General features: G+C 42.0%; 2 protein-coding genes across 2 annotated transcripts in view; both read left to right on the forward strand.

Annotated features, from left to right (window-relative positions):
* The window catches only part of kif19 (kinesin family member 19), a 37766-nt gene extending 20742 nt beyond the window's left edge, over window positions 1–17024 (forward strand). The window contains exons 3-20 of the mRNA XM_061028612.1: window positions 4306–4416; window positions 4507–4594; window positions 5506–5642; window positions 8510–8635; window positions 9120–9314; window positions 11362–11508; window positions 11615–11737; window positions 12068–12224; window positions 12341–12515; window positions 12937–13135; window positions 13242–13512; window positions 13639–13763; window positions 13846–14009; window positions 14099–14204; window positions 14651–14774; window positions 14983–15371; window positions 15747–15915; window positions 16023–17024. Coding sequence (XP_060884595.1) covers window positions 4306–4416; window positions 4507–4594; window positions 5506–5642; window positions 8510–8635; window positions 9120–9314; window positions 11362–11508; window positions 11615–11737; window positions 12068–12224; window positions 12341–12515; window positions 12937–13135; window positions 13242–13512; window positions 13639–13763; window positions 13846–14009; window positions 14099–14204; window positions 14651–14774; window positions 14983–15371; window positions 15747–15915; window positions 16023–16150 — 2934 coding nt within the window. The 3' untranslated portion in view covers window positions 16151–17024. The remainder of the gene's footprint in view (window positions 1–4305; window positions 4417–4506; window positions 4595–5505; window positions 5643–8509; window positions 8636–9119; window positions 9315–11361; window positions 11509–11614; window positions 11738–12067; window positions 12225–12340; window positions 12516–12936; window positions 13136–13241; window positions 13513–13638; window positions 13764–13845; window positions 14010–14098; window positions 14205–14650; window positions 14775–14982; window positions 15372–15746; window positions 15916–16022) is intronic.
* A 1173-nt stretch (window positions 17025–18197) lies between these two features.
* si:ch73-127m5.2 (uncharacterized protein LOC561202 homolog) lies at window positions 18198–24237 on the forward strand. Its single transcript, XM_061028310.1, has 5 exons — window positions 18198–18330; window positions 20013–20697; window positions 21659–21859; window positions 21963–22092; window positions 22171–24237. The coding sequence occupies exons 2-5, from the start codon at window positions 20292–20294 to the stop codon at window positions 22637–22639; spliced, it is 1206 nt and encodes a 401-aa protein (XP_060884293.1). The 5' UTR covers window positions 18198–18330; window positions 20013–20291; the 3' UTR covers window positions 22640–24237.
* Window positions 24238–24773: the final 536 nt, after the last annotated feature.

Genomic DNA, 24773 nt, shown 5'->3' on the forward strand with positions numbered 1-24773 from the left:
ATCGTGTAGATTATCTGTTATTACCATGAGGTAGTAACAGAGTTTTACTCAAACTTCTTAGAGAACAGATTCTGCTTAACAGATGAAGGTTGATACGTCCTATCATTTCTGTTAGTTCAGTCATAAGGCAGCAGTTAACACACATACTGCTTTATTATAGTGGGTCCAGATGTATTTATTAGGCATATATATATATCTTGATCTCTCTGCTGTGTTAATACAGAACTAGAATCTGATATAAAAGCCTTTTTTAACATATCAACAAAAACCTGAGCTCTACCTTTTCAGTGCTTGTTTCTGTGTCTTCATTATTTACCATTACTTCCAGGTACAGACAGTATACTTGTTGCTGTGTTCCTTACTTGTGGCAGAATTTGGAAGAACAGTGGCTAACAAGGTTGAAAGATACAAGAACATTTTAGTCTGTGGAGACGCCTAAACCTTACTCCAGCCTGTCCTTTTATCCAATATGGGAAATTTGGGACAGATTTTACAGTAAGGTAACTTTGTGTTTCATGGTGTGAATTTGAGCTTTTGTGTAACCAATATATTTAAAAGGCTCTCTAATTGTTTAGGTTTTCTCAATACACTGACCACGTTTGGCCAAGGTGGGTCTGATGAACAGCTTGAAGGAGTTTGTTAAAGTATGACGCGGATTAAAGCAAAATATATACCGACATATAGACATATAAAAATGAATTCAAATGCACTGTAAGAGATGACAATGATGATAACAGAACACAGATGACAGAGCAAGCCTACAAACTCTTGGATTGGTTTGCACATCACTCTGTCTCTTTGCTTCTTCTTGACAAACTGATTCTCCTGACTCCTTTTGTTGCTGAAGGTCGATAGAACGGCCGAGTGTAAGTGGCTCTGACCTCAAGTGCTTCTGATAGAAAGAGAAGGAACCGGTTGTTCATAATATCTTTCCTGTGAAATGCGATCAGAAGTCGCACGTCACTGAAGCTGGAAGGCATGCAGGGTTAGAGGAGAAGCAGGAAGTTAAGGCGGATGGGGGGGGGGGAGATGGGGGGGTGTGCATAGAAAAGTGCATCGAGTGCTGCACTACTACGCTCCTCGTCTTCAACATGCATGCAATTTGAAAGAAACAGAAACTTTTTGTACCTTTTTAGTCGTTTCGACACCAGAATAAGAAAAAAAAAGGTTTTAGTTTAAAAATACCAAAGTTCCCCTTTTAACGTGAAATCGTTAAATCCTTATAAAAACAGCCCAATTAACACGAAAGAACAAACATGTTGCATTAACAGTATCTCTGCAGTCTCTCTTATTTCCCCCTCCCTCCTTTCTGCTCTCTTGAATTTCAATTGAGAGGCTTCAAAGTGAGCGGCTCACTTGTTGAGGGGGTCATCAAACGAGCCGGGTGCTTCAGTGTTTCAGGCCTCAGAGGACTCTCCAGGCACAGCTCTGAACGGTGCTGATCAGCGGAGAAACTTGGCACAACCAAAACAAAGCTTCTGTTAGAGTCCAATCTGATGTAAACGCAAGGGTTCTCCCATCCGTCAGCCACGTGTTGATTTTAGGCCATAACTTTGCTATATTTTGCCCATGATAAAGACTTTTTCTGTCATATTCAGCCAAGACGCTGTAATCGTTTTCTTTTCGGATTGGAGCATCATTTTCAATGAGGAAATCAACCTGGGCCTGCTTGACATATGAAAACTAATTTTTTAAATAATGATATGACATGCCTTAAATAGAGGAAGCATTGCAAAGAAGCAATATTTTGTAATGTGTTGAATGTATACACACACATATCACGATGACGAAGAAATTGCTTTTTAATCTGAGCTAGAATCAAATACCGTATCTATCAGTCATGTTATCAGTAAGTATACTTCCTATGTATGTATTCTAGATACTTTCAATACTACATAGTAAAAGTTATGGTTTTAGTGAAAAACATAAATGCCTTAAACCTGTCTAATTGTGACTATTGGAAGAAAAAAACAACTTTTGGAAGTTTTGAACTATCTCAAAAAAGAATTGTGAAGTCTGTAACCAATCTGCAAACCCTCCGTTTCTGTAAAGAAGTAGGACCGGTTTTAAGACGTGGATTGAATGTTTATTTGTCTCATTTTCCTTTTTCTGTTTTGTTTCTTTTTGTACTTTTTTTGTAATTTTCTGTCAAATGCTTAGCAAGGAAAAGTAAACCCACAACTCTGTTATGTGACTAATTTTCCTTTAGTGATTGACAGCCTGTCAAGCCGCTTTCACCCACTCTGATTAAGCCATTTGTCAACACAATTATAATACTTTCCTCTGATATCAGTCCGTTCAAAATTTGTCCCTGAAATGTTCCTCTGAGAGAGCTGTCATTTATCGATGATTGTCAGGGAAGCTTTGTCATCTCAGCCCTCAGTGTTTCCACATACAAAGACTTTGACCGCTCAGACAAACACGTTTTCACTACATGCTTCTTCTTAGTCTCTTCTCCAGATGCCACAGTGTGAATGTCCTTGAAATGTGGGCTGTTGGTTCGCTCACTCTTTTCTATAAGGAATGTTTACAGTATGGTGGATGGCTTAGATTCTGGTAAATGATGGTAAAGATTCACATTAGCATTCATACATGAATTGTGCCGGTGCTGTTCTTGTCACAAGGACAGTCTGGTGTGCGCTTTAGGAGTCATCTTTCATTGACTTTTCCCTTTTTTTTAAGCTTATGGATGATGATTGTGGAAGGAAAAACATAACATGAAAGTAGAAAATGTATTTGATACATTTGTTTTTACCAAAATTGTGCCAAGAATCGCTTGTTTTTCAGGTTTTTCTTCGCTGTGGAATTCACTATTTAATGTTTGGACTGTAAGGTAGATGTGTGTTTCCCAGACAGCTTACTGAGTAATAATTGGTAAAAGTAAGATTTCAGCCACATACAAAACACCCAATGAACCCAGGAAACATGACTGATGATGCATCCCAGTGCTCCCACGGGATGTATCTTTTATCTAGTGGGGAAATAAACACACAAATAAGATTACAAAAGTGTACAGTGAGGCTGATCTCGAGTGTTTTTGTCACAGTATCTAATTAAGTACCTGGAGCGATAAGATGAATGAACAGAACTTGTCGCCCCACTAACCTGATTCATCAGGTCATGTGATTGATTATAATCACCTGCATTCATTGTAGTCGTGTAAACGCTTGTAAACAGGTATTTAGAGACCGATACATTAAAGTATATACTTCTGTAAATGTCTGTCTGACTTCAAACTGATCCAGGAGGTGGCTACTACCTCCTGGATCAACATAAAGTCTTGATTCAAACTGTTGATGATTAATAAGATAAATTGAATGACATATAAGCAGCTGACTCTGTTATACTATACCATACAATGCAATATGAAGCAATACAAAGCCATACAGTATCAAGTGGTATTTACACTTTATTGTGCCTGACTGAAGGTTTGTCTTAGACTCCCGTGCTGTAGATGGAGTCAATAAATAAGAAGAGTAGAGACAAACAACTTCCCACATTGTAAACATAGAAGCACATATGATGAAAACCACAAACAACATGTATTACACATTATCCATATTCCACCAGGTCTGCATTGAAAAAAACAGAAATAAGAGGTTAAGATAAGAAAAAGATAAAAACACCAGGATGCAATTGCACAACCCATCGTGCCTTAAGAGACTTTTTTTCCAAAAATTGTGTTTGAGGTGGGCCGTTTGTTCACTTCAAAATAAAAGTCTCTGCAGTGTTCAACCAGCCACAAGTTTATGACTGACTCCATTCTTTTCTGAGCCGATACCTAAAACTTTTTCTTGTGTTTGGATTTTTCTTGCAATGATCAAACTAATAAAAAAAAAACTTCTGCAGCAGCTGGAGAGCCATCTGCTTTTTGTGTTAGATATCTCTGACAGCTGATTCTCCAGCTGTGTGGTCTGTTTTTTCACCAATTTAGTTTGGTTTTGTCCTTTTCCCTGTGTGTGAAACATATAATAATATACTAAATTATGTAAAGGAAGCTCAGAGGGAAAGTATCATGTTCTATTTTGTCGGTGGAAAATCAGTAGGAGGGTCTTTTTGTATTCCAGTAACATTTATACTTCTCTTTCGGTCCCTTACTTTTCCGTAGTTTCAAGCTTGATCATAACGTCACTGAATTAAGGGCTCGTTTCCTGTTTCGCTTAGTCTGCCACATTGTTTGAAAATGACAGGCGGCATACAATCAAGTTCATTGGCTGTTTTGATGTCAACATAAAAGTCTTACTTCTTCTTTAATTGTCATTCTCTCTTCCCCTGTTTTCTCTTTCCCTCCTCTCCCATCATCAGATGGTGGTTCTGATGGACCCCATGGAGGACCCTGACGACATCCTGCGTGCCAACCGCTCCCGGGAGAAGACGTACATGTTTGACGTTGCATTTGATTACTTAGCCAGTCAGGTCAGTCAGAAAAAAAGAAAGAATTTGTTTTCCTAGAAAGTCGTTGGTGCCTCAAATTCTGAAAGTGTATTTTTTGTCCTTCCTGTGCAGGACGAAGTGTATCGAGCTACGACCAAAGAGCTGATCGAGGGCCTCATATCAGGCTACAATGCCACCGTGTTTGCCTACGGACCCACAGGTTTGTGTGTGTGTGTGTGTGTGTGTGTGTGTGTGTGTGTGTGTGTGTGTGTGTGTGTGTGTGTTATCGCTCTCATTAGCCTCTTTCTGAGTCATGTGCACACTTTGGGAAAACAGTGAGACATCTTACTCTCATCTGCTTTGCTGTCTAATTTAAGTCCAGGTGTGATTATAAATGAGTCACGCTCCCTCGTTAAAAGTGGCCGGTGACAGATTGTCAAGTCCGTCCACTTTCCCATCTGTCTCGCTGACTTCATCTGCCTTCTGTCTGTCCATCTGTCTCAGACAATCACAGCTCATTGGCTCCTCCTCTAGTGGGGAAGTAAACACAGGCTTTAAACCGTGTATTTGTATTTGTGTGTTTATGTCTTTATTTGTCATTTCGGTCAGGAAAGCCAATAACAAATTTAAATAGCACATTGAATTTTTCAAACACAGAATGTAATTAGCTTTAAAATTAGCTGTCATTACGTTGTTTGTTTTAGAAATAGGGCAGCCTTCGGTTTACTATCTTTAACTCCTTGTATACATTAGTATTAAAAATAGCAAAAATGTGTTTTTTTTCCCCGGAGATTTAATATTTACAACCAGAAAACGATAACATCTTATTTTCTTCTTTCTCTTCCATAGTCTTTAAATAACAATTTAAGAATACAATCTCTAGGTCAGCTAAAGACAACCCAAACTCTAGAGATTTATAGATGTAGATGTTAATCCAACTTTCAGCTAATAGGACGATGAGCCTCAAAACAAGTGGGGGGTTTTTTTTGCCTACCTTTATGACACCACTCTGTGAGGTGCAAACAGTAGTTGAGGGATTTCACTTTCCTCCCTTTAACCAGCCTGATGTTTTTTAAACACAACAGGCACCTAATGTTTATTTTTGGCTAAATTTCCTTTCTCCGTTCTCAGGTTGTGGGAAGACCTACACCATGTTGGGGACCGACAAGGAGCCAGGCATCTACGTCAGGACGCTAAACGACCTGTTCCGTGCCATCGAGGAGACAAGTGACGACATGTCGTACAGCGTCTCCATGTCCTATCTCGAGGTCGGTGTTTTATCTGCAACTTTATCTTCACACTAGTACCTCCAAACACATCTGGTTAATGCAACAGCGGTGACACATCTCCATCTTTCCAAAGTTGTCGCCATTTATCTTACGGCTCGCTTTGATCATTTGTCTGATTTCTTCACTTTTAAATGTTCTTTTTCTATCTGCGTGTCTGTCAGCGTCTCAATTAGATCTTCTGATTTAGCCGCCGTCTCTTTACACCGATAAGATCTCAGGTTGTCAGCTGATGCCAATTGCAGGCAGATACGACTGGTGTCCTTTTCCTTTTGCCCGCATTCGTTTTCCATCCGAAATGAGCTCTGCTGGCATCCTCAAACACAAGCGAACACTTTGCAGAACACGTTGATTCCACACGTGTTTATCTATGTTTTTAAAGGCTTTGTGTTTGGTTATGATGATCCCTGTGTTTCATGTAAAGCACAATGAATTCACTTCACCTTTTGTGCTTTACAAAAACGACCTCCTCTGTCTGTTCAACACCCTGACGTTGATAGTAACGTATCGTTCAGAGAAAAGAAAAGCACACCAGACTGCTGGGTAAGTGTTGGACAAAAGTGATTAATTGCCTTAAGGATAAGATGTTTTTGTCCTAAAACATGACACATACATGTAAAGGACAAAATCAGCAAAGTGATCAGAGGGCCTGCTTTGGCCACAGGGGGCATTCAAATCTAGACAAACCAAATCTTCCTCACAGGATCTTTAAAGATTACATTTTTAGGAAATATTGATCTAAAGTGAGATGTCATGATAATATTATTAAAGAACCATTATTGAACGGGCAGTTGTTTTGCTCTAACACCTCTTGTTGCTCATGATTTGGCTTCTTTGAGCTCTGTAAGCGCTGGCTGCAGTCAGTGTTGAGTATCAGGGCTCAATGAAACAGTTTTTTCTTGAGATGCACCGATCCAATTTCAATTCCAAACCGATACACATGTTCCGATACTGATTCCGATATTTTTTATAGTTAATCCATCTACAATTGCAATCCAGGAGCCACTTGGTTTTTGGAATACAGGAATAATATCAGATGAACCTCGAAACGACATCCAGGATGGTTTTATGATTTCAAGGGAACATTTGGTCCCTCGTAGCTTTTCTTTCTGAAAAACTTTGCAGCGTGAATATAAAGAGGAGTGAGTCAGAATTATTCAAAGTGCACTTCATGTCAGGAGAGGAAACGAGACGGAAATAAAGAGAAATAGAAGACAGAGATGAAGAGGGAAGGAAAGAGGCGGAAGATCGATGAATGTAACCTTGAAAAAAAAAAAAAAAAAAGGCTTATTATGAAACGTGGATTCAATCTCCGACTGAAAAAGACACTTTTAGGGTACAAAGAGAGAGAGGGGCTAACATCAGACGATAAAATTAAATTTCACAACCCTATAATTATGTTCAGTGATTGACAATTTCATTAAAGCCTTACTCTTTAATGGCTCTGTAGGTGGGAGTAACATTTTCTTATTAAATTGCCAATCACAGAGCGCTGCAGCTCTCTGGCCTGCGTTGAACTCTTCAGGAAGAGTCCCGACACCAGGCTGAGCGTGACGTGTGTGTTTGCTGTTTCCAAGGAGTAATCAGTTGCCACCGCCGCCTCGCCACAAAGAGGTTAAACTCCATTTTACAGCCTGACTGAGCCATGGGTGCACATCTGCTCGTTTGCTGTTTCAAATAAAACTCTCATTCATGTGTGTCAACCTCTTTAAACACACGCACAGACACACAAACAGAAATGCACTGTACTTATAAAACAAACACCTTGAGCGTCTAATGCTTGCAGCGTACCTTCTTCATTTTCTACCACTTTATTTTTTGCTCACATTTAGCCTTTATCGATGCGAGTGAACAGGAGCTACAACTTTTTCTCCTTCCATGATGGGAACGTCTCTCTGCTGTTCGATAACCTTCAGACGATTATAACAGATCACAGCTAGAGTCGTCGTCTCTCAGAAGGTTGGGGTTCGATCCTCAGCTCCTGCAGTCACATGTCTGATGTGGGCAAGGCACTTAACCCCCAAGTCACTTCATCACCGTGTGAATGTATATGAATGGGATAAGCTAATACTGATGGTCATTTTAAATGGCAGCCTCTACCATCAGCGTGTGACTGTATGGTGAGCACCAGGGCTGGTACACATTTCCCAGAAATGTGATGATGGCAACATGTGACAGCTTCTTCCGTTCAGTGGAGAAATAAACATGTTTCCATGATTGTCAGTGACCCTACTGTTGCGCTCAAAATAGCAATTGTTAGAACGCATATTTGGACACAGAGGCCTCATTGAAACTCTCTCCAGGCATGAAAGAGTAAAAATGGAAAAACAAATATCCCTCTGTCAGTGTTTGTAAAAGCTTCCCCCCTTTTCAGGGTCTGTGGCTGAAGTCCGCTTGAGAAGTAAAAAACTGTCATGAAGGCTCAAACCTCCCAGTGGGTTTGTCGTCCAGTGGTCACTTTTCCAGGTGTCACTTCCTGCTCTGAGCTTCTATGTAGGTCTCTGAATCCAGGGAAGTCAAAACTGCTGAGTTTTCTTTTCGAGAAAAGCGGAGCACTGACACCTACTGATGACCGCCACCACCCAGCCAGCTGTGGTTTCTAAATGATAGGTTGCTGAAAATATAGAACTTTGTTTTTGTACCGTGTTCGGGCCCGTGTAGGTGGCCTGAAAAACTGAATGGAGCCTTTTGAATGCTCATAAAGTGTTTCCAAGTTGGCTCATGTCAACTTCTCCAAGTGGCAACACTTTAGGATGCGAAGAAGATACATGGATTGTTGCTTCTGTCCGGCTTCTACTCTTTTTACAAGCTTTTTCTGGTGTTTTTAAATGTATATCTGTGTCTTTTAGATCTACAACGAGATGATCAGGGACTTGCTAAACCCGTCGTCTGGTTTCTTGGACCTGAGAGAAGACTCCAAAGGTGTTATCCAGGTTGCCGGCATCACAGAAGTTTCTACCATCAATGCACAAGAGGTAAGACAAGCTGCCTAACAGGGAAAGACTTCTTCCTTGTTTAAAGGCGTTTTATGTGATTTTTCACACTTAAATGTAGAAATCAAGTATATCCTCTGAGAATAACTCTGTGAGTCATGACTGTCTACAATGGGTGTAACATAACCTATCTTCAGTTTGTTTACATCGCCCGGACAGCCGGTCGGCTCATCCCCTCAGGTATAAAAGTTGTTTAATCGAGGGACTAGAGAAAAGAAGAATAACATACTGTACTCACTGCTTAACTGTGTTTCTAGATCACGCTCATTTCAGGTAAATTTACATGCAGTGTGAAGATACGAGCATAATAAAGATCGCTAGCATTAGCATGCTAACACAACAGTGCAGCACGAGTTGTTTTGGTTTCATGCTGGTGCTCAAGGGCGACATCTGCTGGATCAAAAAAATCGCATATAAAGCCTTTAAATATTAGATGATTGTGATATCATAAACTTTTTTTTTTTAGATCATGGAATTACTCATGAGGGGCAACAAACAGCGCACTCAGGAGCCGACAGCTGCCAATCAGACGTCATCTCGCTCCCACGCCGTGCTGCAGGTGGCCGTCAAGCAGCAGAGCCGGTGTCGAGAAGTCCTGCAGGAGGTCCGCTTCGCACGCCTCTTCATGATCGACCTCGCCGGCTCCGAACGAGCAGCACAGGTGTGTGTGTGTGTGTGTGTGTGTGTGTGTGTGTAGCTGCTCTGCTGTATTTCAAATGGCAGGAATGATGTTTGATTGTTAGTTTGACACAACTGAACTACTTTTCTGACAGACTCACCTTCAAGCTCAAACACTTGGCTAACCACGCCAGTTAAATCTACGTTGCATTTTTTCAGCCTATACCCAAACGCTACACATGAATAGACTCAGAAATACAATGCTCTGCTCTGTGAGTGTGTCTGCACTCAGCTGCTGGCTCACTGGGGATGCTTGGCAGAGAATCTGTACAACAGACCGGAGGATTGAGGTTCTCATAAACATGCCGACACTTTAATGAAAGCCTCTTTATATCTGCTATTATAGCACACTGTGCAGCTTATTAAAGAAATACAGCAACCTTTTGGTAAATAGGATCATCTCATTGTGCAACACAACTCTTTGTAGCTTCACTAAAGAGAGGTCAAAGGTGAGACACTGACATGGAGAAGAGTAGCTTCACTTTACTTGAGTGTCTATGCTTCGACTTACTCTCCTTCACTTGTGTTTGACAGCTTTGGTATCCTGTCAAGAGTTTTACATCCAAAAAAAACATGTTGAGGGGCGCAAGTAGGGAAGTGGTTAGTGTGCACGCCTAATATACGGAGGCTGCGGTCCTTCAGGTGGGCGGCCCAGGTTTGAATCTCTAAAAAATAAAAGGCATTAAAAGCCCAAAAATGAACCTTAAAACATGTTCAGCTTGTAAAAAATATGACACATTTTACACATTTTAATGTTGCTGAAGTATTGCACATTTCAAAGCTCATCAGTTCATTTTCTTGAGAGTTGTCACTTCCATCTCTCTCCTTCTGTGATCTCTTGAAGAGATTGAATCAAAATAAGAAACAGTTATTTAATACTTCATTTTTGTATGGATACTGTGCTGGCTTCACCTTTCACTAGCTACAGACCAGCAGAAAGGAACAATGAAAAGAAAGACAATCAAAAGCACATGAAATATAAAGCGCTTCAAACATCAAACCCTTCACTAAGAAACAAGAACTCAAAATGGTAAAAGCATGAAGATGAAAAGCAGTTTCATAATAACCCATTAAATGGAGCAACAACAGAGCCAGTTACACGCTGTTAGCCGCTCTGTTTGGAACATTGTCTCCAGTATCACGCCGGCTCAGTCAATACTAATGTGAAAAACAGCAGGGCTGTACAACAGACAAAAAGAGAACACTTCTTATGACTTTGAATATCTTTTTTGGAATCAGGCAAGTGCGTATTTTGAAAAGCCTTTGTCCAGATTGTTGCAGCAACTTGTAACAGTTCAGTCTTTTCTCTCTGTCAAGTGGCGCGCTTGTCATTGTCGACCACGTGAACACGGGCAACATGCAGTCAATGAGTGAGAGCATTTATTTACCACGGAGACAGTTTATAAGGTTTCACACTCGAACTACTGACAAACAGCAAACATACAGCATGGTTGGGAATCCAGCAGAACACAGAGCCAACAGAGAGGCAGCAGGTGACATTTGAGGAGTGAAAGGGGGTCTGCTCAAGATGATTTAGTTCGCACAAATGTCAATAGACCAAAAGGTGGGGGGGCAGCGCCATCTGCTGGACAAATGGAAACTCGACAACTACCACGGAATAAAAAGCCAAGCGAATTAATTTGTGTTTGTTACGACCCAGCTCATTAGGGAAAGGAGGAGTAACATAACACCTGATGTTTTTGGTTAAATAAAGTTATTTATTAACAAAAAAGTAAAAAAGTGAAACAATAACAAAGTGAGGCAAACTAAAAAGGGCAGAATAGTGCTGAGTAAATGAATAAACAAGGAAAACAGAAAGAGGACTCTTTCCTTTTTTAGCTCCACGCTTCTGAAGGCTGTGATGACGGCGATGCTCTCCACTGATTGGTCGCTCAGTTGCAGCAGTGTCTGTAAAGGAGCTGTGCACATTTTGTTCTGACCCTTCCCGTTCTCTACATTTCCTTACTTCCAGTCAGTCTATTGTCGACTACTTTTCTCACTCATGTCTTTTCCGTTTGTTTTGTATTCAGACTCAGAATCGGGGTCAGCGGTTAAAAGAGGGGGCTCACATCAACCGCTCCCTCCTCGCTTTGGGAAACTGCATCAATGCCCTGAGCGAAAAAAACGGCAACAAGTACGTCAACTACCGGGACAGCAAGTTGACTCGACTACTAAAGGTGAAACAACTTCAGAGTGTATACTGGCTTTGCATGAACGTACTGTGTTTTTATAAATGAGGTGTTATTAATGCGCTATTTTCACTCTAATGACCTTGACTGACAGGACTCGTTAGGCGGGAACAGTCGGACGGTCATGATCGCCCACATTAGCCCCGCCTCTATGGCGTTTGAGGAGTCTCGTAACACGCTGACGTATGCCGACCGTGCCAAAAGCATCCGTACACGGGTAAACTCAGATCACACTTCATCTTAAATCCTCTTATCTGTCTCTGTTTAGAACTGAAATAGACAGATCATGATGAAACGAGATATTTTATTACATTATATGCACATGGCAGTGAATCTTGTTTTGTTATTTTGGCTTTAACCGCAAATATTTCTTCATCAGAAGAATAGACTGTGTGATTAATTCTACAAATTGTTTGGACTTTGTTGTCAATGAAAGCAGATCCAGGTGCACTGAAAGTTCAAACTCTTTTGATGGTTTTTGTGGAGCAGCTTTTAAATATCAAATATCTGAATATTCTTCTCTCCGTCCCCTCACTTTGTGCTCCAGGTAAAGAAGAACCTGATAAATGTGTCGTACCACATTGCTCAGTACACAAACATCATCTCAGACCTGCGCAGCGAGATCCAGCGGCTCAAGCAGAAGATCGCAGATCAGGCGAGCCGCCAGCTCAACTCTGACCGCACCGACATCCGACATGTTCAGGGTAAACCCTCATCCACACCTCCTCCTCCCGTAAAAATCTGCCAAATGAAGCCGCTTCTTAGTATTTATGTTCTACTTTTTATTGTAATTAATATTCCCTTTATTCTCCTCTCGCAGCTGAGGTCCAGGCTCACTCCAGCCAGCAGAGCCGGGCGGAGATGGACCAGTTGCGGGAGCAGCTCCTGGATGCTTTCCGCCAGCAGATGGAGATCAGGAGGAGCCTGATGGAGCTGGAAAACAGCAACATGGAGATCCAGATCGACACCTCAAAACACCTGCTCACCATTGCAGAGTCAGTGTTTACATTAAAATATATCTTCCCTCTCCGATCTGATAGCACACTCGCAGTAATCTGTAATCCTTTGGATAACACTCAATGATCCAGTTTGTTGACAAGATGGTTTTAAATTAACTTCTTTGTTTGTGAAACTCAAATGAGTCTGAGAGGATTCATTATACCATCCAAGCAAAAGCTTAAGCAGCGTCAAATCTAAAGAAGTGTTTAATGTGTATTATCTTTGTAACAGTTCTTCAGATTGTCTGCTAATTGACCTTACCGTGTGTTTGACTGACTTCAAAGAATAAACCATTTGAGCTTCATAGATTAAAGCAAAGCTGCAGAACGTGATCAATAAGACCACGCTCTCAATTAGACACAGGTATTATTATAAATAATCCTGGTAGTTAAAGTCTTTGTGTGTTTCTTCTTCTAGCTGGGAGCAGGAGAAGAGCAGGCGCAGGAGGAAGTGGCGGGCTGAGAGGAGGAAGGAGAGTGTCAACAAGGACGACAGCGAGAAGGACTCGGACTCCCCTGAGTCTCCTCCGGACAGCACAGAGACGCAGCAGGTGGCGATGGCCCGGGAAAACCTTGTAACCCTCATGGCTGAACAAAAAAGAATCAACAAACAGAAGGTAGGATTCTTGATCAACGTTTTTTTTTTTTTTTTATGGTGGTTTTTGTACTTTAGCTTATTTCTGAAGCATGTACAAACTAAAACCTTTCTCTTTTCACCGAAAGGCGTTGCTCGAGCGCAGGTTCCTGGAGCTGCGGGATCGTGCCCGGCGACTCGAGGAGCTGCTCCCTCGGCGTGTGAGCTCTGAGGAGCAGCGGGAGGTGCTGGGCCTCCTCTGTAAAGTGCACGAGCTGGAGATTGAGAATGCAGAGATGCAGTCTCACGCGCTGCTCAAGGACAACGTCATCAGGCACAAAAACTTTGTGGTGCAGCGCTTCGAGCAGCACAGACACCTGTGCGACGAGATCATCCAGCAGCAGAGACAGTTCATTGATGGTGAGGCAGATGTGATTTTTGGTCTCTGGGTGGGAGGGGCGGTGTTAGTGACATACACAATGAGTCCTTAAGCACAGTGCGTTTCTGGTTTTCTGATTTGTATGTGTGCATGTGTTTGTGTTGCAGATCACAGTCTGTTAGTGCCTCCACACCTGCAGGAGCTGTATGATATGTACATGAGGGAGCTGGAGGAGAGGAAGCTGGACAGAGCCATGGCCCTGGACAAAGTGACCACCAGACACACCATCAAGGTAAACCCTGCAGGACCAAACTCATTCAGAAACTGTATGAACATTACCACACATCATTCCTAATAAGCACTCTGCTCTTCAGGAGGGCTCTCTACCCAAGATCACTCTACCCGGTCAGGGTCGCGATAACGCACAGGACATGGACTCGGACCAGGAGAGCGTGCGCAACATGTACTCTGATAACAGACGAGGCCAAACGAAAACCCGCAGACACACTTTACCCCCCATTCTGCCTGAGCCGGAGCTGTAAGAGGACATCGTGTACTTGTGACACTCATTATATATGAATCCGTTTATAGAAATAATACAATGTTCTGTCTCTCTGTGTGTGGCAGGGACAGCAACAGGGTGTTTAAGAACAGCCCTCACGCCCGGCAGATGAAAAACTCGGCTGTGATGACTCCGCCCCCGATTCACATCAACGGGAAGGGCAACAGAGAGGTGAGGACATTTTTAATGGACTCTTTTTTTACCCCCCCTGGTTCATTGTGCTTCAAAAACGTACTCCTGACTCATGCTGTGTGAGCTAATGCAGTCTAGCCGGGTGCTTCAAGCCATATGACTCAACCAGATACTTTACTTTGTTAGAGCTGTTTCATTTTCAACTCACGCAGCTCCAGACTCAAAGTAACGCTCAGCTGCTGTATTCAGCTCAGCTTCCAGTGTTCAAATGTGTAAAAGAGCATCATTAAATCTTCATCAATGCCTTTTGATGAAGATTTTTCCTCTAATTGCACCCCATTCACAAGTAGGACTCAGAAGTAAGAAACGATCTGGATGCTGATAAAAGAAACACAAAGTTGATAACGGTGACGCTCAAATGTGAGCCTGGCTAAAAGTGAATGTCTGATTCTATTTGTTGAGCACTCTGCATCGTGTGTTTGTAGCTGCAGCCATTGGCTCCTGAAGGCTCCCTGAGCTACAGCCACCTCAGCCACAGTGTGAGCAGCCACCTGGACTCATCGCCCGAGAGCAGCGAGGCCGGTGCTGAAATCCCTCTTTCAAGACACGGTAAGAGGAATGACTAAAACAGTTAATTATAAAAAAATAATCGTTGGATTATTCTCCTATAATCAACTTAAACCGCAACATAATGGTTATGAGTATCCTCTTTATTCTGAAGTATCTCTTTAATGAACTTTATTATCATCTCCTGCATGCAAGTATGTAAGGAAAGTGAATAAAGTAAGGTATCAAACATCTCTCTGTTTCTCTAAAGAGCGTCAGCAGATCCTAAAGGGGGTCCAGAACATTGTTGTGAAAGCGGCCCGTAGGCGCTCCAAAGCCCTGGAGGTGGATGCCTTGCGGTTGCACCTCCCCCCCTCTCCTCTGGACCCCAAGAAGCAGAAGAGCAGCCTCTCTCTGAGCGAGGCTCCCCCTGCAGGTCTACCGATGCGGCGCGGCCGGCAGCCCAGCCCCGAGCTCAGGCACGCCACCTCCGACGACAACCTGTCCAGCAGCACGGGGGAGGGGTCCAGCCTTCAGGTGACCTGGACACGGCCGCGCAACCGCCAGGTCAGCAACAAGAACCAGACGCCGCGGGATGTGGACTTCGAGGCTCGCCGGAAGAAGAGGCGCTCACGCTCCTTTGAGGTCACTGGGCAAGCAGTGAGTATTTTAGAAAAATGTACTAAATCAGCTTATCACATTCCTTTTTATTCCTCTTTGAAAGACGTCTTATTACTGACACAGGATACAAAGAAGAAATGCTTAATGTCTATTTTCAGTTCTGCTCTTTTGTCATCAAATCAAACTTTCAAAACATTATGCCGTTTGTCATGAACTTCACCGTGCAGTCTGACATCAGAGCCCAGAGATAAATCAGGGCTGTGTGTTTGCAGCATGTTGTGATGCAACACTTGTCATAGTATATCATATAACAATGGATACAGTCTCACAAAACATTATTGGTTCCTAGGACTGGTAGCAGCACCTGTTGAGTTGTTCATGGTTTGAGTTATTTTATCCTTGTCTCACTTCCAGCTGCCTCAAACCAAGACAACCACAGCTCAGAGGTTTCGCCCTCTGGACAGCACCTCAGACCCCCATCTCCACAACAACACTCTTCCCCAGGCCCCCATGCTCCGCCCCCAGTACAGAGGGGTCCCTCCCCTCGCCAAAGTCAGGGCTCCCCACTTCAGCCAGCATTCAGGTAAACACAGCTGTCACTGCCTGTTTGGATAAGTCACCTTCCTCTTTAAAAGATTGTTTAATTGAACTTTGTTTTTTGTTTTTTTTCCCCCTGTCCGGTGCTTACAGGCTCAAACGCAGAGTCCTCCACAGCCTACATGAATAATCTGAAGCGAGGGCCTCAGCTGCGTCAGCCACAGCCCCTCCTCTACATCACCACGTCAGGCGCCGGGGGCCAGCGCACGCGCAGACACTGAGCCACTACACACCTTTATCCCCAACACCAGCACTTAACATCCACACCAGCCAAACTTGCACGGGAAAGTCGTCATCGTTAAAATGTACAGTGAACCCCTCAGTGACTGACATCAGGCAAGACTGTGAGGCAGAGAGGAAAACAGACAAGAGACCTCCACACAGGTTCTCCTCTCTGCTTTTGCTGTGCACACTGAGCAAGAGGCAAGATTGCTAGATGTACAGTGTTTGGGTCCTGTCAAGTGTTTCCACTTTAGCTTGCTGTCGTTCAGAGCTATGTTATCGTTAAGTCAGGAGATGGTGTCAAGCCCCCCCCATGAATGCAACATGGTACTAATGTTTGTGCTTTACCGTGAGTTTGGTCATTTTCAGTGTTTGTTACTGAGGGAGAAACTGAAAAAAGAAGCTCATAGGGGATGTTTATGGGGCACTGTCTAATAGAGCTTTCCCCTTGAATGTCACTGAGGATATTACACTAATGGCTGTGTAAAAACTGTATATGAAAAAAAGGCCTATTGTCAAATTTCTGTTTTGTTTTTTCAGTTAAACCCCACACAAATAATTCAGCATAAGTCCGCCATTGTCTTGACTGTCAAGCAATCATGGATTCAAACTGAATGTTTTCTCCTCCCACACCCCGGTCTCTGCCTTTTCCTACCAACACGTGACTGTTAATGGTCATGTCTTTTTGCGTTGATGTAGAGTACCACAGATTGCTTTTCCAGACTAGCTTGCTGTATTTTTAAGGATTTATTTAACTGTTGCCTTTTATTTTATTTTGTTTTTATTGGCTTTGTTTTCATAATTGATACTTTCTATGCTTTATTTTGTACTTTTTTTTTTTATTTGTACTCAAATAAATTCAAAGGAGATAAGCTGAAAGTGTCTCTCCTTTCCTGTGCATACACACAGTCATCATTGTTAAATAAATAACCTCAGACAGGGCCCAGCAGGCGGTAAAAAAAAAGCTTTTCAGGGCTTAAATAAAAGGAATCGATTTTGCACAGTTTGGCATCTGTGCACACACGTCAATGAACGCATAAAGTACTAACGTTAACATAGTTTGAGACCCATTCTGAAAACTAAAACTAATCCAATCATGCAACTTCCAATGATGCATCTCTGTGGTCGAATCTCTGATATTTACTCTGATGACCAGGGATCACGTTTCAATAATAAAATGATTCACTTTTAAGCACTACAGCTACAATACGCCCTCTGGTGGACCCTCTCCCTAATGACAACATATATCAGCTAAAAAGAGAAATATAAGAGGGATTCATGATTTTAATAGGCATGGCAAGTGTATCTATATAGCACATTTCAGAAACAAGGCAATTGTTGCATCGAAAGCATCAAGACATGAAAAAGTAACATTAAAATAGAAATTAAATCACTTGAACAAACCATTAAGAATCAAGATCAAATATGAAAATAAATATAAAAAATAAGATCCAAAAGAATTACAGAAATATGACATTAAGTAAAAAATAAGACATTAAAATACAAAATATATAAAACAATTTGTTACCGAGAATCGTGTTGGGTCTGTCAATAATAGTGAACAATTACTATATTTATAATAATTCTGTTTATTTAATCTTTCTTACTTATTTTGTTCAGACTACTATGAGTGTATTGCGGGCTCAAATGTTTTTTTTTTAAGTATGTTTCAAATTCATCCTTATAAAAATTGCATTAGCATGAATACATATTTGGAGTTAAATCCTTTAATTATTTTTTGTTAAGTTAGTCAAGATATATTATTGGACACGGCAATCAATTTACTTTCTGCCTTAAATACCTGAGTATAAAACTGTAAATACTCTCACTCTCTTGTGTGCCCATACTTTACTTTATAAAAAAAACTTTATGGTCAACTACATCCCCGAAAATAAGACGATATTTCACTCCCTCATGTATTTGAGAAAGCCTGATCCGGAAATACCGCCTCCTCTGTTCTACAGCCAGCCTCCTTGACCAATCCACCGCTCATCCTGCTTGAGTGACGCGTCGATGGACCAATGAGCGAAGGGATTACAGCTCTCTGGCGGTAGTGTAAGTACGGCTGATTTGCAACCCGCCGAAGCAACAGCAGTGAAGGAGGAAAAATGTCGATGGCCCCGACGCGGACCGTTCTAGGATCAGTGTCCTTTTAGGAAAAAAATCTGACGGCGATTCGGTGAGTAGGGGACAGCCGTCACTAGTTGAATCAAGGTTAGCGGTGTAATTTAGTCGGTCCCGTCGTGGTCCTCTATCGTTTTTGTCTGATTTTTTTTATTTTTGAAAGGCGTTAGGCCTGCTGGTACAGAACAACCTAGCAACAATCACTCCTGGCAGCCATGATGGATGTTTGTTAACGATGAAAGCAGCAGTGTTGATACATATGCTGCAGTAGCAACTTCAATGCAACACTTCAGAATCAACCACAAGTTGGTTCCAGTGTAGTTATTAAATTGAACAGACGCTTCACACTTGTTTGAGTTGAAATAGAGTGAAATTGTGTGTCTACGTGTTGCAGGAAAACAGCACTGGTGATTGTTGACACCTACATCTAGTTCCCCCCCCCCCCCCCCCCCGAAACCCTGATGATTAAGTTTTATTAATTCACAATAGATGTCTACACTATGAAATGCATTGTATTTAAAGCCTGCATGTGCAAAGTAGACCATTAAAATATGCCTGTTGAAGCATATTGTATTGTGTTTAAACTCTGAGAAAACCTTGCAGGTACTTGAAACCAGTTTGGATTTATGCCAGTAACTACTTTCCCATTGGTGTAAAATGATGTTTTTGCACATTTGTTAGTCTGCTGGCTAAGTGGCACAATCAAACTTTTGCTCCAGAGAATGAAAGTATATGTTTTGCAGCAGCAGTATTTTTGAATAGAATTAACAGTGGCGGTTCTAGACCACTTTTACTGAGGGGGGTCAAACTGGGGGCCAGTTGTTTTGTCAGAAGGGAACATTAAACCCAGGTGAAAAATAGACAAAGATGATCGCTTTAAAAAACAACAACATATAATGCCAAATAATAGCGCACATCATTAAATACCATGATTTATATTTGTTTCAGTAACAGAATTTAATACTAGATTGTGAGTCCGGTTGTTGAGTCAAATACTGTGTATGTGTTTTGAGGGGGGGGGGGGCTCTTCCTTTTGGAGGGGTGGCCACAGGGGGGGGACCAAGCTCAGTGTTACTGGCCCCTGTTGGCCCCTGCCTAAAGATAAACTTTATTGATCCCCCGTGGGGGAAATTTGTGCATTACAGCAGCTCCAGAAAACAGGGGACGGGAATACAATTATTAAAAATAAAAATAGAAGTTAAAATCAAATCAAACATATTTACATTCAGTTAAATAAAAAAATACAATAATGTAAAGTTACACAGTAACTACAAAAAAAACTACAAGAACGGTTTTGTTCTTTAAAAAACCCCACACAGTGTGTAGCATGAGGTGGTGATGCTGTTAAAGAGTCTGATTGAACAGTCTGACTGCAGATGGGATGAACGCCAGAACCGCCCATGATAGAATACGCTAACTTAATTCCCCTACATGCGTTGCTATGCAGTTATAACCTTTTGTTATATGAGTCAAGTGTAACTCTGGGGAGATCAGTAACTCTGACATATTTGTTTGTTTGTTTTTTGCACTTTACGTTCAATATATTTTATTACTTCATTTGCACGACTTTTTAATACGTTTTTATAACTTTGTTTGCAAATGTATCCAGCAATACAGCTTGAAGTAATGTATTCAAAAGATTTTTAAACGTGTTTAAATTACTTAAAGTGTTAAGAGGACTACTTGTGAAGCTAAACTCTTTTTACTATCCATGTTTTTTTTTTGTCTTTCTTTCAGAATGAAACTTCTTCTGTGCTGTTGCCATGACTCATTATGAGCCTGTACAAAGAAAGTGAGCTGTTCTAACAGTGGCAGTGTGGGGCATTTTACCTTCACTGCAAAGACGGGGAGTCAGCTTACCTTCTCCCTTTTGTCAGGTCATCTCGAGGCAAAACCGTTTAAAGAAAAGAGGAGTGTACAGTCACACTACATGGGCCTCTGAGGTAACCTGATCTGATTATTAAAGCCGCCTGAGCCTCCTCCCTCAGCTGGACAGGTAAAAGTTAAACACAAGGTATGGACCCATCTACCAGGGTGGTGGGTCTGGATGCCCAGGGGAACATGGTTTTCACTGTGGTAAAACCTGTAATGGGCATCTTTCAGGTGTCTTCAGATCAAACAGGAGGTGTGGCACAGGGCAGCATGGGCCTTCAGGCTTTATCTGAAAACACGCTGATCCTCCCACAAGCGCAAGGACAGTCACAGCTGGACCACAGCCAGGTGGAAATGCAAACCATACAGGCTCACATGCACCCCCATATTCACACCCAGATGCAGGTATCTGCCCCGGAACAGATAGAGAATGTGTCTCAGAATCAGGACCCTCCATCGAACTCGAGCGCAACAACAGAGTCGGCTACTCAGATGCCTTTTGCGGAGGTGTCGTCACTCCTGGATCCGAACATGAAAGGATCGAAAGCAAGTGAGTCTTATCTTTTTGTATTCCTAAAAAAGCAATAAGACGTACATTAAAGGGCCCATATTATGCTTTTTCTGGTTTTATATGCTCTTTTTAGTGTGTTTTCCAAGTGTCCTGTGCATGTCTAGGCACATCTATGTGCAAAAATTCAAAGTCCGCGGAAACACGGCTTCTCATGTCCTCCTGTTAGCTGTAGCATTAGCCGCATGTAACGCTCGGTTCTAGCCCCCCTCGATAAAAATGTGTCAGTCCGACGTCATTGTCAGTGTGAGATCACTGATCTAAGCCCATTGGCTCGTTGTGGCAAGCCCTGCAGCTCATGTTGAAATTTCCGAGACGCGTGCTGAGCAACTGACCAATAACGACAGAGCGGATCGGCAGACCAATCAGAGCAGACTTGGCCCACGTGGGGTCTAACAGTGTGGGCTCAACAGAGCGTAGCTGACAGACTCAGAGCGTAGAGAGAGCAAGGAGGAGCAGTACATGAAAACAGACACTTTTTTTAACTTTAGCTATTGTGAACGTACAAAAGTAGGTACATAGATTAAATATACAGGCATATATATAAAGGGCATAATATGGGCTCTTTAAAGTTCCCATGAAACAGTTAGCAGAGTGCAATTAAATCTGCATATTCACATGTATCCTTAGAAACTAGGAAACTTGAGAGGGACCTTAACTGAATGGCAATTACAGTAGCAGCCAATAGTGTTGGATGTAAGACAGTTTAAACAAAAACGAAGCAGCAACCTATAAAAACCTGCTAACAGGAGGTCCAGTGCTGCACGGGAGGGGGGTGATATAGCAATTTAAGAAAGGCTCTACCCTCTGGATGTAACATGTTTAGTTTAACCTAAATATAAAAACCGATCCAGATTTTAGAAGAAAATTAAATTTTCAGACCTGATGAAATGCGTCTGACCTCTATCACATCTATGTGTTTGGATCTTTCTCTCATTTGTAGGGAAGTACCTCATCTCGTATGATGAGATCAAACGGCGGCTGCAGGCCCCGGAGAAGATGTCCCTGCGCTCCCTGGCGGCCTACACTCGGGTCAGCAGAGGACCGGCCAGCAAGAAAACTCTCCTGGAGTCGCTCAGCGTCCTCGGCCTGACACCGAGCACGACCACCTCTGTGTCCTCGTCTTTCTCCAAACTCACAGAAGGTGACTTGAGTCATGCAGTGTTTTGATGTGATTCAATAAAAGAGAGTGCAAGAGATTAAATTAAAAAAAAACCTAACTGTGTGCTTATTGTTTGTGTGTTTAGGCGACACTGGAGCTCTGTGTGATGATCTGAAGGATTTTGCTCATGACTACATTGACTATGGCAACATGTCAAAACAGCTCATTCCTGAGATAAATACAGTTCAACACTGGTCTAAAATTATTGAAACTAAGTAAGTAATGCAGGAAAATGACCTTTACGATGGTCATCTTCATGAACAGAGGATTAACCACTGTCTTCTTTCTCTCAGAAACCACCTGGAGGACATGCGGAAATGTTTCAAGGACCCCGTGAACAGCGGTGCGTTTGATAACGTCACTCATGGCCTCGGCCTGGGAATGCTGGACGTGGCACTGGACATGGTCGTCATGGTAATAGATCAGCAGATCCGGATCCTGTCCGGCGCGGCAGCGTCGGACCCGGCCGACTCGGGTCCCCCGATGCGGCGTATCCGCAGGCGACACCGCAAGACCCGTTTGAATGACAGTGAGAAGCCTCACAAGGTGTCCGGAGGGGTCAAAGAACAGGGAAAGGTCATCTCTAAAGGTAAAGCACGCCGAGTCAGGAAGAAGACACGACAGGAAACTGGATCTACTGGTGTCGTGGAAACACATACAGAACAGTGTAAGCCGGATGATGTGGAGAGTAACGTCCTCACTCTGGTTTCTGTTGGATATGAAGCCGTCTCCAGTGGGCTCAACACAACTGGAACTGTTTGAAACACATGAATGGTCTATGAACCAAACGTGGTCCTATTTAAAGAGACACTCAGCGATGGGACAAGGACACAACTCAGCCGGTCGTAACTCTTTTTAAAAAGAATTGTAGGAGTCCAGGATCAATGTACTATGTTACATATTAGAGCCTAATCATAGGAAGAGTTTGACTTTTTTTCTAAATACACTTCAGAGTTAGTGTAGGTATGTTAGTTACATTTCCTTAAATCAAAATCAGACAATTCCTCTGATTAATACAAGTTTGTAATGGCAGAATAAAAATGAGTTTCAGCACAATGTGGTCATCTCAAACAGTAGTATTTTTCATCGTGTTGAAGTCTTAGCTCATGCAAACACTGCAGTTAAAGCTCTACTGAGGAGTTTTTCAGATTGTCATGAAATAGACTAAAATGGAAACGGATTCCTCTTTAGGACCTACACAAGCAAAAAAAAAAAAAAAAAAACTATCAGGAAGAAGATTGACTATTTACACCAAGTTATTTGTAAAGCCTAAAACAGCTTCTGGTGGTTGATGTCAGACGAGGTGATTATCGGCATGCTGACCAAACAGCCGATTTTAACAAGATTCTCGATAAGTGATACATTGTCCACAGGGGTCGCCAAAAATCCACACAACCCAAAAAGTTTCTCACGTGAGCTTAAAGTTCGAAGATGTTCGTCAACATTTTGTTATTTCCCTCCAAAGCAGCAAATCGGCTATACAGCAAACAAGTAGGAGACTCTATTGAGACACAAGCCGCCACACAAAGCAGAGCTGCTGTCACCTCTCCATGCTCCTAACTGAATGTGACGGGATGTTTGGATGATCACGTGCTGTAAGGACACAGTGTAAGCAAGGCCAAGTTAGACTAAAGAATGAAAGCTAAAGGTAGACAGAAAGGAAAGCCTTTGCTAGCTTTTAATGCTGTTCATTTTATGACTCCAACAGCGGCAGGTAACGTACATCAAGACACACACAAGTACAGCTGTGTATCTAGATGTAGACTTGCACACAGAAGAACCTGAAACACTCAGTATTTGCAGAATTCTATAATCTGTGATCCATGCCTTGTGATGTGACAGGATGTCTGGATTTAATCCTCAGAGTGTTTCAAATGTTTTCTTCTGTCTTCTAGTGTATGCTGAGTAAAGCAAGCTGCTGCACTATTTACTGTATAGACAGAAGAGTGGTATCTATGCTCTCTGTGAGCCTGGCAAGAAGGCAATCAAGAGTTTCTCACACAATGTCTAACTCCCTTTTTTTTCTCTAGAAGCAGGTTTCATGTTGAATGTCGTCTTACTGGATCAATATATTTTTCTATGCTGTTTTCAGCCAGCACACAAATCCTCACTGTTGTCTGTGTGAATTCAAACACTGAGAAAATCTTTTCCTACACAGGCCCATAACGTAGAACAGATTATATCAGAGGTCTAGATTCTATTTTTGCTGGTGTTCCAACATCTCCTGTTTTCCTCGTTGTATTTATTCACATGTAGATTTCCATTTCAACGTCGTTCCGTACTACATTGTTGTCAGAAGTCTGTTTTTACTTGAACCTTGTGAGTTGAGTAAAGTATAAAAATGTAATTTTCAAAAACTGCTTTGACTCGGTTTTTGTGTATTCTAGGTCAGCGGTTCCCAAAGTGAGTGAAGCGGGGGGTCGCAAGATGCCTTTAAAAAAAACAAGTAAAACCTTTAAATGAATTAAAATAGCACATTTGACCTATTATTGTGAACTAATATACAAAAAAATGGTTCAATTTATAATAAAGCCATAATCCCTAAATCAGGTTTGGGCTGAAATGAACGTGATGTGTTAAAAATGTAAGTTTGGACATGACTGCAACGATGTAGGTGTCTGTTGCTCTTTGTGAATAATAATGCACAAAGACACATGTTTTCGTTGTTCTAATTCCAGGGGTTTGGATAGTGCGTGCAGCTATGCGCAACGTCAAATGCTTAAACCATTGCGGGCTTAAAAGTTTGGGAACCCGTGTTCTAGGTGACACAATTGGAGCAAAATTTGCCCCAAAGTGAAAAATATGATGATGACGTTGAGATTGATATTTACATTTAAAATACAAAGATAAAACACTGCTCCACATTCAGCATTCAGATAAAATGCTTTCTAATAAT

This window comes from Labrus mixtus, chromosome 21 (genome assembly GCF_963584025.1).
Source record: "Labrus mixtus chromosome 21, fLabMix1.1, whole genome shotgun sequence".
NCBI lineage: Eukaryota > Metazoa > Chordata > Actinopteri > Labriformes > Labridae > Labrus > Labrus mixtus.

Bases quoted from the DNA above. Each gene is read 5' to 3' on its own strand.
- si:ch73-127m5.2 (XM_061028310.1), top strand. From the start codon at position 20,292: ATGGACCCATCTACCAGGGTGGTGGGTCTGGATGCCCAGGGGAACATG. The intron at 21,860-21,962 runs GTGACTTGAGTC...TTGTGTGTTTAG, and splicing joins TTTCTCCAAACTCACAGAAG to GCGACACTGGAGCTCTGTGT. The intron at 22,093-22,170 runs GTAAGTAATGCA...TCTTTCTCTCAG, and splicing joins TCTAAAATTATTGAAACTAA to AAACCACCTGGAGGACATGC.